At 53.0% G+C, this 21,233-nt stretch overlaps 2 protein-coding genes and 1 pseudogene across 2 annotated transcripts; 1 reads left to right on the top strand and 2 right to left on the bottom strand.

Annotated features, from left to right (window-relative positions):
- The first annotated feature begins 5,416 nt into the window (after nt 1–5,416).
- Nucleotides 5,417–6,384, top strand: LOC136787679 (olfactory receptor 14A16-like; annotated as a pseudogene).
- A 6,709-nt stretch (nt 6,385–13,093) lies between these two features.
- On the bottom strand, nt 13,094–14,029 carry LOC136787678 (olfactory receptor 14C36-like). Its single transcript, XM_066984992.1, has one exon. It carries the CDS (start codon nt 14,027–14,029, stop codon nt 13,094–13,096), a length of 936 nt encoding a protein of 311 aa, XP_066841093.1.
- Nucleotides 14,030–16,209: 2,180 nt separating this feature from the next.
- LOC136787700 (olfactory receptor 14A16-like) lies at nt 16,210–17,142 on the bottom strand. Its single transcript, XM_066985014.1, has one exon. The coding sequence runs from the start codon at nt 17,140–17,142 to the stop codon at nt 16,210–16,212; it is 933 nt and encodes a 310-aa protein (XP_066841115.1).
- Nucleotides 17,143–21,233: the final 4,091 nt, after the last annotated feature.

The raw sequence follows: 21,233 nt of genomic DNA, 5'->3' as shown, positions 1-21,233 counted from the left end.
AGTGCTGCTGTGGGGCTGTGCTGGGACTGCAGGCAGGGACAGGCAGTGGGCACGGCAGTGGCACAGCCGGCCTGCGCTGCAGCACTTCCCTCCTAAGGGGGGATCTCCTCCAAGGTGGACTGACCACAGCTCAAGGGCTCAGTCTGCTGTGAGCAGGCAGAGGAGAGCTCTGCAGCCCCAGGGCACGCAGCAGCCCCAGCCGAGGAGTCTGGCGAGTGATTTGACTGCAAGGTCCCTCCTGCCCTAGCACCTCCCAGAACTGGCACGGCACTGGCTCCTGTGTGCCAGAGAGGCTGGGAGCCCAGGAGCTGTGCCATGGGCTGGAAGGATCACAACCAGATCACTTCTACCTGGGCAGATTCTGGGCCAAAAAGGGGGTGTTTTGTAGGTGTGGTATTACGAGATCAGTGTTGCCTTAGAAGCTGCAAGTCCAGTAGGAAGCTAATGGCTGTTAAGTGGCCTGTGAGGTGACTTTTTTCTGAAGCAGCTGACAGGTCATCCCTTGACTCCTGGCTGGCATCTGTGCCTTTAGGCTCACATCTGCTGGTCTCCATGATAGGACACTCTTGTTTAGTGTTTATTTCTCATTAGTTTGTTTTCTTTTCATTGTGTTGTCCTATGTGCAGATCTTCAGGGCCTTGCTGAGGATGCCCTCTGAGCAATGCCGACACAAAGCCTTTTCCACGTGCCTCCCTCACCTGGCTGTGGTCTCCCTCTCTGTCAGCACTGCCACAGTTGCTCACCTAAATCCTCCCTCTATTTCTTCCCCATCCCTGGACCTTATCATGTCATTTCTTTATTCGATGTTGCCTCCAGCACTGAACCCCCTCGCCTACAGCATGCGGAACAAAGAGCTCAGGCATGCTGTGTGGAAACTGATGACTGGATGTGTTCCAAAGGCAAGAAGTTTCCAGTCTCCTTCTGCATATGACTCATAATGTCATTAGTTACAGGAAAAACTATTTTTTTTTTTTGTATCTTTATTACAGGCTTTTCATATCTTTAATTATGATATTGTTGCCCATTAAAAAGATATGGTGCATCTCAAGGCCAGCAGCAGGCCCAGGCCTTGGAAGATGCTGCTGAGGTGACTTCCGTCTGCTTGGCTGACAGGCCGCAGGGAGCCTGATGGCTTGGGATGCCTGCTTCAGGTGTGCTTTCCACCCTGATGGACCAGGGACTTCACCCGACTGCCAGGACTCTTCAAATATGATGGAGAGAGGCTTGGCAACTACATCAGCCGGTTCCCTCAGCACCCTGGGATGCAAATCATCATGCCCCATAGACCTGTACTTGTGGAGTTTCATCTGGTGTTCCCAAGCTCTCTCTTCACTTACAGCAGGTGGGACTTTGACCCCCAGCCTCCATCTCTGGGTTCAGGGAAATGAAAGACTTGGGAAGCCTGACTGGCAGTGAAGACTGACTGGAAGTTGTTGAGTCCCTCAGCCTTCTCCATGGATGTCATTACCAGTTCACCCTTCTCATCCATCAGAGGGGGAACACTCTCCTTGGCCTTTCATTTCTGATGTATCTCTAGAATCTCTTCCTGTTATTCGTTGCTTCCCCTCCCAATCTCAATTCTATCTGTGCCTTGGCTTTCCTTATCCCATCGCTGCACATCCGAAACAAAACCATGCGTGAGGGCCTGGAAAAAGGAACCCTGGACCATACAAACTATTCTGGAAACAAAACTTGTAGGTAGGAAGCGCAGTTTTGTGGAGGTGCAGAGCTGATGGGCACATTGTGGAGGATGATCCTACAGACATTCATGCCCTTTTCCCTCCTGACTACAATGCCACTTCTGTCTCAAGAATAGAGTAGCCAACAGAGGTGAGACAGATACTCTGGGATCAAGAATGTCATCAGAAAGCTGATCCCAATAAGATATGGGGAGGTCAGGAGCAGCCTGGACAAGAGAGATTTGAGATTTTGGGGTGGGAATAAGAGCTTGGCCAACAGAAATTAATGATTTCATGGAGGTATGAGGGGTCATGTAATGTTGATGCTGCAGTAACACTGACTTAAAACAGTCATGTATGGCCCTTACCTTACTTGAACCAGGAATTTAATCCCTAAACCTAAATGCTACTACAACACTCTGACAGGAATCCATTTTCTCTCTTGCTAACTTACTGCCTTCCCTTAACACTAGCATTAGAATGGTCTATTTAACCCTAGACTTCTTGGGAGACCTAAATAAAACCCTAAACCACAGATCTTGCCCATACCTTAACCACAGACCTGACACCACAAGCAGAACACCAAACACTCCCACTAAAACTTTGCTTAATCTCCAACCCAGAAAGTGAAAAACAGGTACCGAGGGGGCTCTGTAGGTCAGCTACGTCTCCCCTAGGTCAGCTCTGCCTTAGGATGTCCTGCCCCAGCAGGAGGAATGTGACTGGGGCAGGGACTGGGAGGTCACTTCTGTCTCTGCAGCTGATAGGGCAGCAGCAGGAACGTGTCACGCAAAGGGACTGTGAGGTCCCTTGTGTCTGGAGGTGGCAGGTCAGCCTTGGCTTCTCCCTGGGATGTGCACTTTGGGGCTGACATCTGCCAGTGGCCCTGCTAGGCCAGCAGAAGGTCCCTGCTTGGCATGCTGCCTGTGGGATCCCTTCTGCCTCCATCCCCAGGACGACCCAGACAGAAAGAAGGCCCGCAGAGGGCTTGTCCTGTCCCTTCTGCTTGAGGCCAGCACTGGACAGCAGGAGGCACAAGGCTTGGCTGTGTCTAGCCAAGAAGCTGCAAGGCCAGCAGCAGGCCCAGGGCTTGGAAGATGCAGGTGAGGTGACTTCTGTCTGCTTGGCTGACAGGCCGCAAGGAGCCTGATGGACTGGGATGCCTACTTCAGGAGTGGTTTCCGCCCTGATGGAGCTTTCTTTGGTAGTAGGAAAGAGCAGGAGAGAAAAAGGTGCCACAGAATTCACTTTGGAATGTTGGCACTCACCATGAGGAGGAGGAAAAGTCCAGGGGAACAACTGGTCTTGCTGCTACAGATTGAGGCAAAGAAGACATTAAGTGCCTCAGCCTTTACCTCTTCTCTTGTCACCAGGTTTACCCCCACATCCATTAAAGGATGATGAGTCTTCTTAATCCTCCTTTATTAAAGTGTTTATATAAACGGTTTTAATTGTCTTTGACAGTAGTAGACAGATTGAGCTCTAGCAGCGCTTTGGCCCTTCTAACTTTGACCTGCACAGTCCCATAACATTCAGGACACAGCTCCAGACAAACTGACAGCATGCATGAGAAGGAAGCACAGAGGAGGTGGAACCTGGCAGCCTTCCATCCCCTGCCCTTCTCTGACTCTGTGCTGCGATTCCATTCAGCTGGTTACTCCTGTGTTATCCAAACCTTCCTGCAGCTCCTCATGCCTCTGTCTTGTCAGAGAAAGCACAATCACACGAAGGTTGAACTGTCTGCCTGCAGATGTTAACAGCTGACAGAATGCAGCATCCATGTGGGAGAACCTTGAGAAACTGCAGGATTTTGCCTACGGAAACATCGTGGCATTTACAAGGAGAAGAGCCCAGTCCTGCACCAGAAGAACAATAACCCCACACATCAGGGCAGACTGGGACCCTGCTGAGTGAGCAGTGCCCAGGAGGAGGAGGGCCTGGGCACCACGAGGGATGCCATACGAGCAGTGGTGCTGCTCCCCAGGAACCAGGCCAGCTTCCTACAGAGCTGTCTTACAAGGAGCATGGCCACCAAGGATATCTGAGTTATGAGACTCAGCTCTGATCCTGTGAGATACCACATGGACAAGGGTCTGCAGCCAGCAAGAAAACAGGTACAGGTCTGGAAGTCCCTAGGACAGCCTAGTGTGGAGAGCAGCAAGGGCTGTGACAAGGCTGAAAGTCCCAACGGGACCCAGAGCTTTGTGTCCATGGCTCTGGCTGTTCTCTCTGCCACTGAGGCCTAGGAGGAGACAGCTTATCGGTAAAGCACCAGGGCCTCATTGCCTCCTCGCCCCCACCCAGGAACCAGGCAGGGCTCGTACCATTCTCCTGCACTTGGCCATGCACATCCCCATCTCCTCCTGCCCCACGAAGAGCCCTGAGCAGTGTGTGAAGGGAAAGGATCTCCCTTCCCAGGGGCCGACGGTCAAGGCCTGGCCCTTGTGCTTGGTGAAACACATCCAGTTTTCCTACACATCAGGGTCACATTCACACTGCCTTTGTCTCCTTGTCCTCACTGCCTCCAATGCTCTGCTCTAACGAGCTCCAAGGGAGGCTGTGTCAGTGCTGGCCCTCAGGGGGACACTGCAGGAAACTTGCCTCTGACTTGGACTTCTGGAGAGATGTCTTCAATTGTCTCTCAGTGCCTGAGGTTCGTGGGCTCCTCAGCAGAGCCCCCCGAGGGGGGATTCCAATGCCTTGGGCTGGGCGCCTGGTGCTGAGCTGGGCCGGGCTCCTGGGACAGAGAGAGGTCGTGGCAAGAGGGCCCTGGTGCAGAGAGACAGCTGTGCCCAGGAGCAGCTCCTGTGCACAGCGCAGCAGGGCTGGGGGCTCTGACGCAGGCACCCAGGCAGAAAGGGATTCCAGGCAGCCTGCAGGGTGCGAGCAGAGGAGAGCTCAGTGCAGGAGAAACCTTCACAGCCCTGCACACGGTAAGTCTCTGGCTGCAGGACAGTGCAGGGGAGGTTCCTGGAAGGGGCTCCTGGGTCCGGGACATCTCTGCCTGGCCAGGAGCTGCCAGGACGTCTCTCGTGGCTTGTGCAGTGCAGAGGAGAAATTGCTGCAGGGCAGCCTTGGGCAGAGGAAGGGGGGGGCAGGGGCTGCCTCGAAAAAGAAGGCACTTTCTGCAGTCTGTGCCTGTTTTTCCTGCTCTGATTCTGGGGCAGGCTCTGTGTTGAGTGGTTGTATTTGCACAGGTGACTGAGCTTCCACTGCATTGAACTGAGACCTAAGCGGGTTAGTGACGAACCTCAGAATATCCCCTCCCTTAGAGGGGATATTCTCCCTTATCCCCTACTTAGAGACTGCACCAGGGTTTTTCTGTGCTGTTCTTTAGGACCTGCAGACAAGGAGATGTAATTTTTTAGCACAACCTCTGAGTGCAGCCATCCCACACCTGAGTGTTGCAAGCCGGCAGCAGCTGGGCACCAGGGGGTGGACAGAGCAGCCCTTCTGGACGTGACCTCTGGCTGAGGTTTCCGCCACAGCAACAACATTTACCACTGCAGTGGAGCAGAGGTGGCGCGTTGGGGGCTGATGGGCTGAGGTGGCTGCTAAGTACGGGACACTCAGGAAGCACAAAGCAGGGCTACAACCAGGGAGAGACACAAAGGTAACCCTGAAAGAAAGACAATGTGAAGGCTTTAATGAGAAAAGAAATGAGTATTGCTCACGGAAAATTACCCTAACAGTCTGTATTTTTTCTTCTTTGCAGTGCCCTTGATGAAGGGCAGGAAATGGCCAACATCAGCTCTGTGAGCGAGTTCCTCCTGCTGGCATTCGCAGACACGCGCGAGCTGCAGCTCCTGCACTTCGGGCTCTTCCTGGGCATCTACCTGGCTGCCCTCCTGGGCAACGGCCTCATCCTCACCGCCGTAGCCTGCGACCACCGCCTCCACACCCCTATGTACTTCTTCCTCCTCAACCTCGCCCTCCTCGACCTGGGCTGCATCTCCACCACTCTCCCCAAAGCCATGGCCAATGCCCTGGCCATGGCCATGGCCTCTGGGACACCAGGGCCATCTCCTATCAAGGCTGTGCTGCACAGGTCTTTTTCTTTCTCTTCTTCATATCAGCAGAATATTATACTCTTACTGTCATGTCCTACGACCGCTACGCTGCCATCTGCAAGCCCCTGCACTACGGGAGCCTCGTGGGCAGCAGAGCTTGTGCCCAGATGGCAGCAGCTGCCTGGGGCAGTGGCTTTCTCAGTGCTGTCCTGCACACGGCCACTGCATTTTCTCTGCCCCTCTGCCAAGGTAATGAGCTTGATCAGTTCTTCTGTGAGCTTCCTCAAATCCTCAAGCTCTCCTGCTCAGAGTCATTCCTCAGGGAGGTTGGGCTTATTGTAGTTAGTGTCTGTTTAGCATTTGGCTGTTTTGTTTTCATTGTGGTGTCCTATGTGCAGATTTTCAGGGTCGTGATGAAGATCCCCTCTGAGCAGGGCCGGCACAAAGCCTTTTCCACGTGCCTCCCTCACCTGGCCGTAGTCTCCCTATTTATCAGTACTGGCATGTTTGCCTACCTGAAGCCCCCCTCCATCTCCTCCCCATCCCTGGACCTGGTTGTGGCAGTTCTGTACTCTGTGGTCCCTGCTGCCATGAACCCCCTCATCTACAGCATGAGAAACAAGGAGCTCAAGGATGCATTGAGGAAACTCTTTGGATACATTTCTTCATCATTAATAATGGGCGCAAAGTCCTAACAGAACGCATTTTTTTTTTTCTCTTGTTTTCTGAATAAGTGTTAGAACAGCCTTACTTTACTTTTATACTATTTTCTGAACCTTGTGATTTTCATTCAGTAATGATCTATTTACTATCATATGTGTTTATCATTCTATTTTATTTTTGAACCAAGTATCTCATGTACTTATGGAAGTGGGCTTCCCGTTTAGATGAAGACAAAACAGAGTCGAGCAGAAATTCATTGGTCCCAGCTTCCATCCCTTCCCATCTTTTCTGGAGGTGGGGGAGCAGCCCCAGCACGCAGGAGGGGCTCAGGGCCCAGAGCCCAGCTGCCACAGGGAGGAGCAGCCCCGCTGGCCCTCGCGGCTGCCCCTCACTGCCTGCTGGGCTCTGCCTCTCTGCTGCCTTCGGGTCGGGGCTGCTGCTTCCCTGGAGCCATGGCCATGGCCAGCAGCAGGATGTGGCCTTTTCACTGCTGCTCTCTTCTGGCTTCCACATTGTGCTTCTTGTATTTGGATAAGCCCTGAGATCTCATGTGTGTTGCTGACAGTCCTGTTATCCCTACATTGGCATCTCTTCAATATCTCTGCATGCCTCTTGCAAACCTGGTTTCAGGAATACACCCAAGGAGCTGCTTCCTGAACAGACCTCTTGCTTTTCTGGGCCTCAGAATGGATCAGAACCCCAGAGTGATCAGTGAAGGAAAAGGGCTGGACTGGGAGCTGCCTTCTTGCTTGCCTATGGCCCAGCAAACAGTAACTGGCCTTGACTGGCCTGGGATTGTCCCACTTGTGCTGGGCCTGATGGCAAATGGCATCCTGGAGAGGAATCTGGAGCTGCTCTGTGCGTGGGCCAGGCCTCTTGTGCTGGCCTGGGGAGCGGGGCTGGCCCTGCGGGGCACAGGCACTCTGTGCTGGGGATGTCCCAGGCAGGAGAGCAGGGCTCCTGCAGCTTCACGGCCCTCCATCTCCTGAGCCGTGGCTGGCCCCAGCGCGGGGGCTGCTGGGGAGGCCCAGAGCCGCCTTTGTGCCAGCAGCTGCGGTGCCTTGCGAGGGGCTGGGGCTGTGCTGGCCGTGCCCAGAGCCCTGCAGCAGCCTGCGGTGGGCACTGCCCTGGGGCCAGCCCAGCCTGGGCTGCTGGGCTGGGGAGAGGTCCGGGAGGTGGGGAGAGGTGGGCAGGGGCTGGGCTGGGCTGGGCAGTGCCCGGCAGAGGGCACCAGCAGCGTCAGGGAGCGGTGGCAGCATGCAGGGGAGGGCTCCCAGCAGGGCTTGGTGCTGCAGAGCCAGGGCTGGGGAAGGGAGCCCAGAGCTGCAGGGGCAGGGGACACGAGGCCGCTCGGGGCCCTTGCTGGCCTGGGCAGAGCAGGAAGGGGGCCCAGGGCATTCGTCCCCTCACCGCAGCCTGCCACAATCTGCACGGCGCTCACGGAGCGTCCAGGGCCAGGCTCTGCCCCGTGGTGCACAGGGAGAGGGCAAAGCCTGTCTGGAAAAGAGGCTGAAACTGAAAAAGATCCCTCCGCTGCCCCGTGGTGTGACAGGGCCAGGGTGGGACAGGTTACCTTTATTGGATGTAGTTCTTGTGTAATTTGCATTGGTGATGGCACAAAAAGACAGCTCCTTCACCAGTGATGTACATCCTTCTTCATGTTAGGACACAACTCAGCGTCCTTCACTTTCCTTTATCTCACAGATGAACTGGATTAGGTCTCCTTGATTACTCTGAGGCACAGCAGTGCTTTTTGCCTTCTGCTACTCCAGCACAATATGTGTGACTTTCCCTTACTCTGCGCATTGACCTGACGGGTCATTTCACATTTTGACTTTCTAAACCGTGCTTGGAAGGGGATGATTCCCCAAAGTGGGGCAAGCTGATGGGTTCTCCCTTAGCATTTTAAGTGTCCTGCTCTTGAGTCTTTCAGGCTGAGTTTTCCACAAATGACCTAGGACGGTAAATGGATATATAGGTGTTTACTTGGAAGGAGGGAGAGTCTCTTGGGATCCCAAAGGCCATTTCAAATTTAGGTCTATCCCAAGAAACCGTTGAAGAAAGAATTTGCCTTGACGGGGTTTCCTCTGCTGGGCTGGGCTGCAGTTTCAAGGAGAAAGAGCACTGCTGGCAGTGGAGGTGCCCGGGAAACATCATCTGTCCCCACCTTATCCACCAACGGGCTCTGGTCTCCTGCAGGTCCTTTCAGACAGCTTCCATACCAGGGAATTACTCTAAATGCACCAGAGCCGCTGGAGGCCTAATGATTTCATTGAAAGCAGAACCAGTAAATGGGATTTCAAGGAAATATTTCAAATGTGAGTAAACTACTTTGAAGACCTCGGCACTGGTTGCTTATGGTAAGACAGCAAAGCTCTGCCTCAGTACCCAGTATTTTCTTCAGTACCTAAGTCATAAAGCAACTACTCATTACCTCCAATGATTCAATCCCTTCCGTAAAATGTCACACAGTGTAGTATCTCTCATGAAGAAATAGGCATTTTCAGGATGTATATTCATCACAGAAAAAGAAATACTGGTGTTCACCTGTACTTGCATTGTCATCGCTTTGTCTATCATGGTGTGCTCCCTCACCTTCCAGGTACATCCACCCAGCTTGATTAAACAGTCCGTGTTGAATGTCCCCTTTCCAGCTGCCTGTCTGGACCTATGCACTTCCCATGGTTCTCCTGACTTGCCCTCCCCTTCCTCCTGGATCACTCAGACCGCCCTCACCAACCCAGGTGCTGCTTTGAGCTTCAGGGAGTTGAAGCTTGCCCAGCTATCTGCAGTCTGTCCAACTGTGTCCTTAGAAAGCTCATCATCATTTATCATTGAATTAATATCATATGGATTAATTCTAATCCTAACACTTATAATTTCCGGTCTATCAGTATAAAAGACTTCTGGTCCAGTCATCCTTTTGGGAACATAAACCTCACAGGAGGCACACAGGATGAGGAGCTTGCTTTGCTTTTGGAAGATTGCTGCATGTTTTCCTGTTGTTTGGTTTGAAATAAGGAGAAACCCTTCTGCGCCTGTGTGCATCCAGGTCTCTAAGGCAAGCAGGAGGGAGCTGGTGCAAAGGAGCTGTAACATCCAGCTGCAGACTTCTGGGCCAAAGTCTGGTGGAAGGAGAAGTGATGCAAGCGCCAAAGAGAGAAATGTCAGGGCTGGGGTGGTGAGGAGCAAGGTTCTCCATGCAGTGTCAGACCTCAAGAGTCTGCTTTTCCTCCTTATGCAGGTCTCCAAAGGAGACACCCTGGATCAATATCAATTAGAGAATAATGCTCCAAACCGAAATTCAACTAAACACATCCTTTAAGATGAGAAAAGATTTTTTTCATGTGCTTCTTGAAATCTTCCTCCTTAACTACACCATGAAAGCTCTCCAATTAGCTGAACAAGTCTTGAAGACTTGAAGAAAATTATGGGAGAGATATGGCTGCTTAGGACATTGTGCATTTTAGTGAGTTGCATGTTGCATTTTGGTGCTCAGTCTATGAAGCTCAGGTACTGAGAGGAGAATGATGTAACCACTTGAGAAGGTAAAGTCACGAGGAAAAGTTGAAGTGACTTGGAGTATTAATGGGCCCCACTGAGGGCTGTTCCTAACAAAGCCTCCCCAGGGACTTGTTAAGGCAGATCATTGGAGGCCATGATTCCAGCCAGGCAAAGCGCTGTGCTGAGAAAAGTCTTGGTTGGTTTTGGTGAAGCAGAAGGGCCAAGGCCTGACCCCAGCCCCTGGGAGGGGAGATCCTGCACCCCCCCGTCTGGCTCAGGGCTCTTCTTGGGGTCTGTATGATGTGGTGGGCAGTGTGATGCCATGAGAAGAACGTCCTTGCGGCCTGTCAGCCATGCACACAGAAGTCACCTCACCAGCATCTCCCAAGCCCTGGGCCTGCTGCTGGCCTTGCAGCTTCTTGGCTAGACACAGCCAAGCCTTGTGCCTCCTGCTCTCCAGTCCTGGACTCAAGCAGAAGGGACAGGACAAGCCCTGTGCGGGCCTTCTTTCTGTCTGGGTCCTCCTGGGGATGGAGGCAGAGGGGATCCCACAGGCAGCATGCCAAGCAGGGGCCTTCTGCTGGCCTAGAAGGGCCACTGGCAGATGTCAGCCCCAAAGTGCCGATCCCAGGGAGAAGCCAAGGCTGACCTGCCACCTCCAGACACAAGGCACCTCACAGTCCCTTTGCGTGACACGTTCCTGCTGCTGCCCTATCAGCTGCAGAGACAGAAGTGACCTCCCAGTCACTGCCCCAGTCCCATTCCTCCTGCTGGGGCAGGAGATCCTGAGGCAGAGCTGAGCTCATCAGAGCATTCCCACCCATCTCCTCCTTGTGGCCCACAAGCTGATCAGATCCACGGCCCCTCACATCCATCTCTGAATGCCATGGGACTGCACAACAACCTCACTCTTTCTGCCCTGCCCCAAGGGGCCAAGCACCTTACGTTAAGGGTTAAAAAGTGTGTGAATGTGGGGAGGTTAATACACAGGAACAAGTGCTTTCTCTGTTTGGTGTTCAGGTTTTGATTAAGGACCTAGGCTCACTTTTCTGGGTTACAATTTAATCAAATATTTCATGGGCAGGTTTGGTTTTCTGCTTACAGTGTCAAGGTCTGTGGTTAGGGTATGACCAAGCTTTGTGATTTAGGTTATTGTTTAGTTCTGCCAAGAAGTCTAGGGTTAAATAAAGCATTTAAATCTAGTGTTAAGGGGAGGGATCAAGGTAAGGAAAAGTGTAAGGGTAAGGGAAAGTATTTTGGCTTCAAGGGTTTCTTTGAGGTCAAGCATTAGAGTAGTAGATCGCTGTTATGGTGTGGAGTAGCATTTAGGTTTGCGAATTAAGTTTACTGGTTGAAGCCGGTGAAGGGCTTCGTGTGACTGTTTTAAGTCACGGTTACAGCAGCATCAGCATAACCTGAACCTTCTTACCTCTACAAAATCCTTAGTTTCTGCTGGCCAAGCCCCTATTCCCTCCTCAAATCTCACATCTCTCCTGTCCATGCTTCTCCTGACCTCTCCATATCAGTCATCTTCTTAGGGGCACGTTAGTGCTGGCTTTCATGATCTGAGCGTATCCATCACACCTCTGTTGGCTACTCTATTTCTGAGAAAAATGGCACTGAAGACCCGATGGAAAAGGACACAAAAGTCCATCAGAGCACCCTGCACAATGTGCCCAGCAGCTCTGCACCTCCAGAAATGTGCTGTTCCTGCCTACAAGTTTTCTTTCCAGAATGGCTCCTATGGATCCAGGGTAACTTTTCCCAGGCCCTCGCTTCCCCAGGCCACACCACTCTTCCCGCAGGCCCCACGTGTCTCTCCAACCCTCCCCTCTTCCCCTGCAGTAGTGGCACCTCACCGCAGCAGGTTGGTGCATCTCCAGGCTCAGGGGTGTTTCCTGAGGGCCTGCCCCGTGTGGGGAGTGGCGCGGAGGAAGAGAGCAAGGTCAGCTCCTGGGGCCTGGCTGAGCACAGCCCAGCCATCCCGCACCGCGGGCAGGCCCCTTCTCCCAGGCTGAGGCACACACGCAAGGTGGACACTTCTCCATCAGCCCAGCTTCGCGCACGGCCCTTCAGCCCTGCCCCTGTCCTGGGACTCGCCTCCTCCTCCTCCACCCACAGACATACATTGCTTTCCATCTGGGGACCCAGGCAGGACTTTAAGGATCTGCTAAAGCCCTGAATTTCCATGTTTTTCATAGTCTTCACACAAGTCTTCCTCCTGCCATCCCCACTGCCTAGCCCTGCCTTCCAGGTGGAACTCAGTAACGTGGTGCTCAGCAATAAATAAAGGGGTCATCTTTCCAAGAGAGGGTAGAAATTTCTCGGGGGCAGGCTGCAGAGCTGATGAAATATTGTATCTTCATCAAGGCTTTAAATAAGGCCTCGCCAATTATTATGCAGTCTTATGGGCCTTCACCTGCTGGCTCTTCACGGCCTCCCCTGGTGTTGCAGAGCCCTCCTTAGCCCCTGGACACCTCAGATTCGCTTTTCCCCCTAAAAGATTCTTCCTTGGATGGTCACTCATTTTAAGAGGTCCTAATCACTACCCACGGAGCACATTGTCCCTGCAGATCCCCTGACATCTACTGCCAGCTCCAGATTCCTCTCCAGGAATCTCTGCCATCAGCCCCACTGCAGGGGGCACAGTCCCATGCAGATGAGTCCAAGACTGGGTTTACCCTGAGCAGCCCCTCTTGTTACTGCACTGCTAGCAGGGAGGCCGGCTGTGACCCAGGGCTGCACAGTGCCTGCTGCTGCCTGCAGCCACAGGGATGTCACTGCAGAAAGAACAGGACTGTCACCAAGGTACATGAGACCTCAAGACTAACACAGATACAAGAGCACAGGAGGAACACACTGGAAGGCAAAAGAGAGCAGCAGTGAAAAGGCCACGTCCTGCTGCTGGCCATGGCCATGGCTCCAGGGAAGCAGCAGGGGCCCTGAGCCCCTCCTGCGTGCAGGGGCTGCTCCCCAAGCTCCAGAGGAAATAGGAGGACACAGCAACTGAGACCAATGCAGTTCTGATGGTTTTTTTATTGTGTTTATCTACATGATAAGCCCACTTCTTCAGGTAGTTTTGATGATTGGGTCACTGTAGACCAAAAAAATATCACATTACAGGTTAAGGTTAACATTATTTAAACCAAAACAACTTGGAGAAAATATTTATAAAGAAATATAATAACAAAAACAGTCTCCTCACGGTGTCTGAAATAATCAGGGAAATCAAAGTCATTATGGATTCCGAAGAAGCATGTATCCAAAGAGTTTCCTTACTGCATCCTTGAGCTCCTGGTTCCTCATGCTGTAGATGAGGGGGTTCACTGATGAAGGAACAACTGAATAGAGAACTGCCACAATAAGATCCATTGATGGAGAGGAGATGGAGGGGGGCTTCAGGTAGGCAAACATGCCAGTGCTTATAAACAGGGAGACCACGGCCAGGTGAGGGAGGCACGTGGAAAAGGCTTTGTGCCGGCCCTGCTCAGAGGGCATCCTCAGCACGGCCTTAAAGATCTGAATATAGGAGAAAACAATGAAAACAAAACAGCCAAAAGCTAAAGAAACACTACACACAAGTGCCCCAACTTCCTTTAGGTAGGCGTCTGAGCAGGAGAGCTTGAGGATCTGGGGGATTTCACAGAAGAGCTGGTCCACAGCATTGCCTTGGCAGAGGGGCAGGGAAAATGTAGTGGCCGTGTGCAGGACAGCACTGAGAAAGCCACTGCCCCAGGCAGCTGCTGCCATCTGGGCACAAGCTCTGCTGCCCACGAGGCTCCCGTAGTGCAGGGGCTTGCAGATGGCAACGTAGCGGTCATAGGACATGACAGTGAGAAGGGAATACTCCGCTCCAACCAAGAAAGCAACGAAAAAGAGTTGGGCAGCACATCCTAGATAGGAGATGATCCTATTGTCCCAGAGGGCATTGGCCATGGCTTTGGGGAGAGTGGTGGAGATGCAGCCCAGGTCGAGGAGGGCGAGGTTGAGGAGGAAGAAGTACATGGGGGTGTGGAGGCGGTGGTCGCAGGCTACGGCGGTGAGGATGAGGCCGTTGCCCAGGAGGGCAGCCAGGTAGATGCCCAGGAAGAGCCCGAAGTGCAGGAGCTGCAGCTCGCGCGTGTCTGCGAATGCCAGCAGGAGGAACTCGCTCACAGAGCTGCTGTTCGGCATTTTCTGTCTTTACACATGCTTTTCTGTTAAAGAGGAAAAGGCAGAAGAAAGTTCAAACAGATTTGTCTGATGAAAACCTATTCTGTCTCTTAGAGGATCCCCCAGCCTGAGCCTTTCTTTTTGCAGGAGAACCTTTCTGCAGCTCTCTTCCTTGAGCTGCGGCTGGTGCTGGCTGAGAGTGGCACTGGGAGCAGGGGCTGCTGTGGGCTCCAGAGGAGTCCTTCCTGCTGTGCAGCAGGAGGGAGGTGGGAACATGGGGGAAACTCAAGTCCAGTCAATTTATCAGGTCAATGAAATTTGCAGTCCTGTTTCAAACAATGCACCCCAATGCAGAACAGAGCTGCAGATGCCACTGCTGAACACTCCTGTTCCCAGCTGCCCTGTATCACCCCTCTGTGAGCTGCAGGACCATCCCGCTCAGGTGTTTCCCTGAGAAGAAACTGGAGACAGCTGAGAGCAGAGAAGTCCCAGTCCAAGTGCAGCTGGGCAGAATCCTCACATGGTCTGTTGGTTGTAAGCAGGATCTCAGCTCTTCCCTCCTATCCAGGGCGGCAGAGGCCTCACTCCAGCTGCCCACAGGCAGCCATCCAGCAGCATGGGCATGGCCTTAGCATGGAGGTGTCTCCTCCTTGGGGAACCTGGATAATACAAGGATGCCACGAGAGAGCTGCATCCTGCTGGCGAGCAGCCTGCAGACCAGGAGGATGCCCCAAAGACATAGCTGGATATTTGCAAGCTGGGGTGTCCCAATATCCAGTCTGCATCCCCTGCAATTTCTGGAGGAGGCTTGGCCACCCCACTCTTGGCTGACGAGGGGCAGCTGGGTTCTGACACTCCAAGGGGCTTCTGCCAGACTTCCTTACCTCGCAGTGCCATCCAGCAGGACTCTCAAAGCCTACTGCACTGCCCACTGCCCTCCCAGGAACAAGACCCAGCAGGAGACCCTTCCAGGACGTGCAGCTGCATGGCCCTGCAGCCAGAGACGTACCTTGTCAAGGGCTGTGCAGATTTCTCCTGCAGGCAGCTCTCAGCATCCTCCCACTGCCAACTGCCTCCAAGCCCTCTCTCCTTCTCTCCTCTCCCCGTGCCAGCTGCGGTCAGAGCCCCCAGCCCTGCTGCGCTGTGCACAGGAGCTGCTCCTGGGCACAGCTGTCTCTCTGCACCAGGGCCCTCTTGCCACGACCTCTCTCTGTCCCACGAGCCTGGCCCAGCTCAGCACCACATGCCCAGCCCAAGGCATTGGAATCCCCCCTCGGGGGGCTTTGGTGAGGAGCCCACGAACCTCAGGCACTGAGAGACAATTGAAGCCATCTCTCAACAAGTCCAAGTCAGAGGCAAGTTTCCTGCAGTGTCCCCCTGAGGGCCAGCACTGACACAGCCTCCCTTGGAGCTCGTTAGAGCAGAGCATTGGAGGCAGTGAGGACAAGGAGACAAAGGCAGTGTGAAGGTGACCCTGATGTGTAGGAAATCTGGATGTGTTTCACCAAGCACAAGGGCCAGGCCTTGACCCCCAGCCCCTGGGAAGGGAGATCCTTTCCCTTCACACACTGCTCAGGGCTCTTCGTGGGGCAGGAGGAGATGGGGATGGGCATGGCCAAGTGCAGGAGAATGGTACGAGCCCTGCCTGGTTCATGGGTGGGGGCGAGGAGGCAATGAGGCCCTGGTGCTTTACCGATAAGCTGTCTCCTCCTGGGCCTCAGGGGCAGAGAAAACAGCCAGAGCCATGGACATAAAGCCCTGGGTCCTGTTGGGACTTTCAGCCTTGGTAGAAACCTTCATACTTTCCACACCAGGCTGTCCTAGGGACTCCCGCACCTGCACATCTTTCTCTGCTGGCTGCAGCCCTTGTCCATGTGGTGTCTCACCCCATCTGAGGTGAGTCTGATAACTCAGATCTTCTCAGACCAGGTAATTTCTTCTCGATTCTTTTTTGTCTTTATCTAAACTGGAAGCCCACTTCCATAAGTACATGAGATAGTTGGTTGAAAAATAAAATAGAATGATAAAAACATAGGATTTTAAATAGATCACAGGATATTAAATAGATCATTTCTGAATGAAAATCGCAAGGTTCATAAAATAGTATAAAAGTAAAGTAAGACTGTCCTAACACTTACTCAGTAAAGAAAAAAAAAAAAAAGAAAAAAATAAAGTGTCCTGTTAGGACCTTGTGCCCATTATTATTGATGAAGAAGCATGTATCCAAAGAGTTTCCTCAATGCATCCTTGAGCTCCTTGTTTCTCATGCTGTAGATGAGGGGATTCATGGCAGCAGGAACCACAGAGTACAGAACTGCCACAACCAGGTCCAGGGATGGGGAGGAGATGGAGGGGGGCTTCAGGTAGGCAAACACGGCAGTGCTGACAAACAGGGAGATCACGGCCAGGTGAGGGAGGCACGTGGAAAAGGCTTTGTGCCGGCCCTGCTCAGAGGGCATCCTCAGCACTGCCCTGAAGATCTGCACATAGGACAGCACAATGAAAACAAAACAGCCAAATACTAAACAGACACTAACTACAATAAGCCCAACCTCCCTGAGAAATGACTCTGAGCAGGAGAGCTTGAGGATCTGGGGGATTTCACAGAAGAACTGGTCCACAGCATTGCCTTGGCAGAGGGGCAGGGAAAATGTAGTGGCCGTGTGCAGGACAGCATTGAGAAAGCCACTGCCCCAGGCAGCTGCTGCCATCTGGGCACAAGCTCTGCTGCCCACGAGGCTCCCGTAGTGCAGGGGCTTGCAGATGGCAACGTAGCGGTCGTAGGACATGACAGTAAGAGTAAAATATTCTGCTGATATAAAGAAGAGAAAGAAAAAGACCTGTGCAGCACACCCTTGGTAGGAGATGGCCCTGGTGTCCCAGAGGGCATTGGCCATGGCTTTGGGCAGAGTGGTGGAGATGCAGCCCAGGTCGAGGAGGGCGAGGTTGAGGAGGAAGAAGTACATGGGGGTGTGGAGGCGGTGGTCGCAGGCGACGGCGGTGAGGATGAGGCCGTTGCCCAGGAGGGCAGCCAGGTAGATGCCCAGGAAGAGCCCGAAGTGCAGGAGCTGCAGCTCGCGCGTGTCTGCGAATGCCAGCAGGAGGAACTCGGTGATGGAGCTTCTGTTGGACATCTGCTGTTTAGAGGCATTGGGTTCTGCTCAAAGAATAGGAAGACATTCATAATGTACAACCGACTTAGCAGAGGAAAACTCCTACCATTTCTCATTTAAACCTCCCCAAATGATTCTCCACATCCAGGCAGGCATATGGCAGGTCCCTTTCCTGAGTTCTACTTGGTCCTGCCTTAGGGTGTCCCTGGGAGCAGGAGACTTTGCTGTGGGCAATGGAAGAGTCAGTCCTGTCCTACAGCCAGACATAAAGAGGAATTTGGTGTTATCTCAGCTTTACTTTACTCCTAATACCAAAGACATTTGCCCCAGTTTGGCTAACATTCAAACCAACTGCTCAGGAGTGCTGTTGGGATTTTTTTGTTGTTGTTGTATTTTTTATTCTAGCTGCCCCAAGACACCTGAAGGCTGCTTTTAAGTCAGAAGTCCAGGCATCAGTCCTGCACTCCAAGTAAGACCCTCTGGATACTCAGAGACAAAGGCACTGCACAACCCAGAGTCCTTTAGAGTGTTAAGGCCCTAAGTCCATCAGTCCTGCTATCAGCTGCCCTCTGCGGGCATTTCTTTGATCTACAGGGCAGTTGCACTCAGAAGTGCACCTCAAAAAAACCTGGATGCTGCTGAGAGCAGAGGAATCCAGGCTCCAAGTGCCCATCTCCAGACCCCTCACCCTGTCCCCGTACTCCCCTTCCCCCAAGCACCCCAAGGGCTCACTCCATGGGCAGGTGAAACCCCCATCCCCAGGCAGCCTGGGAACAAGAGCAGCAGCAGCACGGCCAGGTGGAGAAGCCAGGAGGAATGGCAGCGTGCTGCTGCCAGGGGAGGCGAGGCCAGGGAGGGACAGACGGACACTCAGCACACCCTCCTGGGCTGCAGCTCTGCCTGCAGAGGAGGCAGCTCCTGCTGGGGACAGCGGGGGCTTGAGGGCAGAGGCTGTGCTGGTGGCAGAGGAGAGCAGGGGGTGTCCCAGGGAAGGCGAATCCTTGCCCTGCAGGGGCTGGCAGGGAGGTGTCTGAGCCCTCCCTCGCACAGCATTTCTGGCAGCAGCTCCCTCTGACCGCCTGCCCATGTCCCTGCTGCCTGCCCGTGTCCCTGCTGGGAGCCGCTTCTGTGTCCCCACGTCTCCTACCCATACACGCTCACAGGTTCCATCCCACAAGCTGTGTGCTCAGATTTATTCAGATTCCCCTCCACTGCAGGAATATGAAAGAACAAAGTCCAAAAAATCTTTTCCTTTCAGATAAACCAAGCCTCAGTCCTCCTCTGGAAATTTCCTCTTATGCCATTCTCTATAACTTCTTCTACACTTTGCTGGAGAAACAGAGAGACAACTATCCCAACAAATGCTGTCAGGCATCGGATGTGCCAGCTGTAGAAGACCCCTCTGGCAACCCCACCTGCATGGCCCTGCTGCCAGAGACTCATGGTGCCAAGAGCCTGCAGATCTGTCCTGCCACACGCTGCCCTCTGTTGCTGCGCTCCTCACTGCCTCCAAGCCCTCTCTCCTTCTCTCCTCTCCCCGTGCCAGCTGCGGTCAGAGCCCCCAGCCCTGCTGCGCTGTGCACAGGAGCTGCTCCTGGGCACAGCTGTCTCTCTGCACCAGGGCCCTCTTGCCACGAGCTCTCTCTGTCCCACGAGCCCAGCCTAGCCCAAGGTATTGTAATCCCCCCTCGGGGAGCTTTGGTGAGGAGCCCATGAAGCTCAGGCACTGGGAGACAATTGAAGACATCTCTCAACAAGTCCAAGTCAGAGGCAAGTTTCCTGCAGTGTCCCCCTGAGGGCCAGCACTGACACAGCCTCCCTTGGAGCTCGTTAGAGCAGAGCATTGGAGGCAGTGAGGACAAGGAGACAAAGGCAATGTGAAGGTGACCCTGATGTGTAGGAAAACTGGATGTGTTCCACTGAAGAAAAGGACCAGGCCTTGTCCCCTGGAACCCTGGAAGGGAGATCTGTTCCTGTCACACCTTGCTCAGGGCTCTTCGTGGGGCAGTAGGAGATGGGGATGTGCATGGCCAAGTGCAGGAGAATGGTACGAGCCCTGCCTGGTTCCTGGGTGGGGGCGAGGAGGCAATGAGGCCCTGGTGCTTTCACGATAAGCTGTCTCCTCCTGGGCCTCAGTGGCAGAGACAACAGCCAGAGCCATGGACACAAAGACCTGGGTCCTGTTGGGACTTGCTGCCTTGTCACAGCCCTTGCTGCTCTCCACACCAGGCTAACCTAGGCACTCTCAAAGCTGCACATCTTTCCCTGATGGCTGTAGACCCTTGTCCCTGTGGTGTCACAGCAGATCTGAGCTGAGTCTGATACCTCAGATCTTCTTGGTGGCCATGCTCCTCGTAAGGCAGCTCTGTAGGAAGGTGTCCTGGTTCCTGGGGAGCAGCACCACTGCTCGTATGGCATCCCTCGTGGTGCCCAGGCCCTCCATCTCCTGGGCACTGCTCACTCAGCAGGGTCCCAGTCTGCCCTGATGTGTGGGGTTCCTCTTCCTCCATTGCACAACCTCACTCCTCCTGTGGCTGTCAAGAGGTTTCTGTAGGCAAATTCATGTAGTTTCTCAATTTGCCCCTAGACAGACACTCCATTCTGTCAGCTGTTAATGTCTGTGTGCAGATGACTCACCGTAACTGTGCTATATTTGACAAGACAGCAGCATCAGGAGCTGCAGGGAAGTTTGGATAATACAGGAGTAACCAGCTGAATGGAACTGCAGCACAGAGTCACAGAAGGGCAGGGGATGGAGGGCTGCAAGGTTCCACCTCTTCTGTGCTTCCTTCTCAGGCATGCTGTCAGTTTGTCTGGAGCGGTGTCCTAAATGTTGTGAGGCTGTGCAAGGCAAAGTTAGAAGGGCTAAAGCTCTACTCTAGCTCAGTCTGGCTATTAGTTTCTAAGACAATAAAAAAGTTTTTATTAATAAATAAATAAAAAATTTAAAAGGAAGATTAAGAAGTGTCTTCAACCTTTATTGGACGTGGGAGGAAGCCTAGTTAGAAGTGATGAGGAAAAGGCTGAGTTACTTAATGACTTCTTTGCCTCAGTCTTTATCAGCTGGACCATTTGTTCCCCTGGTACTCAGCCCCCAGAGCTGGTAGATAAGGACACCAAGAGGGCAATGGGGGGACACCTTTGCCCACTTCTTCACTCTCCCTTTCTCCTTCATCTCCTCCTTCTCCTCCAGGATACTTACACTAACTCTTCAAAGCTTTGAATATCCTTGGGATGGTCAAACCTGCATGTTCCCATTGTGATGTATCCTGAATTTGTTTCAGGCTTTGTTTAACATTAACCAACTTATTAATAATGCCCTCCAGAGATCTGCCCCAAGGCAGGAGAGTTAAGTGTTGCAGGGATTGTGGGAGGATATGAGCAGGCACCTTGATCAGTGGGCACCTCCAGTGCTTTGGAACTTCATTCCTGAACAAGTGCAGAATTCTAGAAAAAATGGTGAAATGCTTGAAAAAGGGTTGTCATCAGCCTGGCAATTCCAAAGAGACACAAATCACCGCAATGTGCAACTTGGTCTGTGCTTACTGAGCTGCAGTCAGTGCCACTCCAACCCTTGCGACAGGACCCACAGCCGCTGCAACTCCTCTTAATGGCCTTGCAGCCACAGCAACTCCTACAATGGGCCGTGCAACCACTCCAAACCCCTGCAACAGGCCATGCAGCCTGAACAAGTCCTGTGATGGGCCCTGCAGCCCCAGCAACTCCTGCAACAGGCCCTGCAGCCACTCCAACGGCTGTGATGGGCTTCAGGGCTGGGCCAGAGAACCAACCTGTGCCACTATTGATTGCTCCTATATGCAAGAGAAAACAATGAATGTGAAAGTCAGGGTTTTTAAAAAGGAAAGAAACTCCTACCCAGACAAGACAGGAGGAAGAAGACGTGGAATGTTACGGTAAAGTTGGGCCATCGTGGAAGCAGGAGGGCAAAGAGAAAGAGATCATAACAACATCAGTAACCACAGCATCTCTATTCCAGGGTGAGCTAGGAGATTTGTGGAAAGATTTCAGCCACCATCTAAGTGAGCACATTGCCACCTGGCTGCTGGGAGAAAGGGGCCAATAGCCTGGAATTAGAGGGCAGGGATGCAAAG

The sequence above is a fragment of the Anser cygnoides genome, chromosome 30, assembly GCF_040182565.1.
Source record: "Anser cygnoides isolate HZ-2024a breed goose chromosome 30, Taihu_goose_T2T_genome, whole genome shotgun sequence".
Lineage (NCBI taxonomy): Eukaryota > Metazoa > Chordata > Aves > Anseriformes > Anatidae > Anser > Anser cygnoides.
This window is presented reverse-complemented; position numbering and strand designations above follow the sequence as displayed.

Excerpts from the sequence above, each read along its gene's own strand:
- LOC136787678 (XM_066984992.1), bottom strand. The coding sequence starts at position 14,029 with ATGCCGAACAGCAGCTCTGTGAGCGAGTTCCTCCTGCTGGCATTCGCA.
- LOC136787700 (XM_066985014.1), bottom strand. The coding sequence starts at position 17,142 with ATGTCCAACAGAAGCTCCATCACCGAGTTCCTCCTGCTGGCATTCGCA.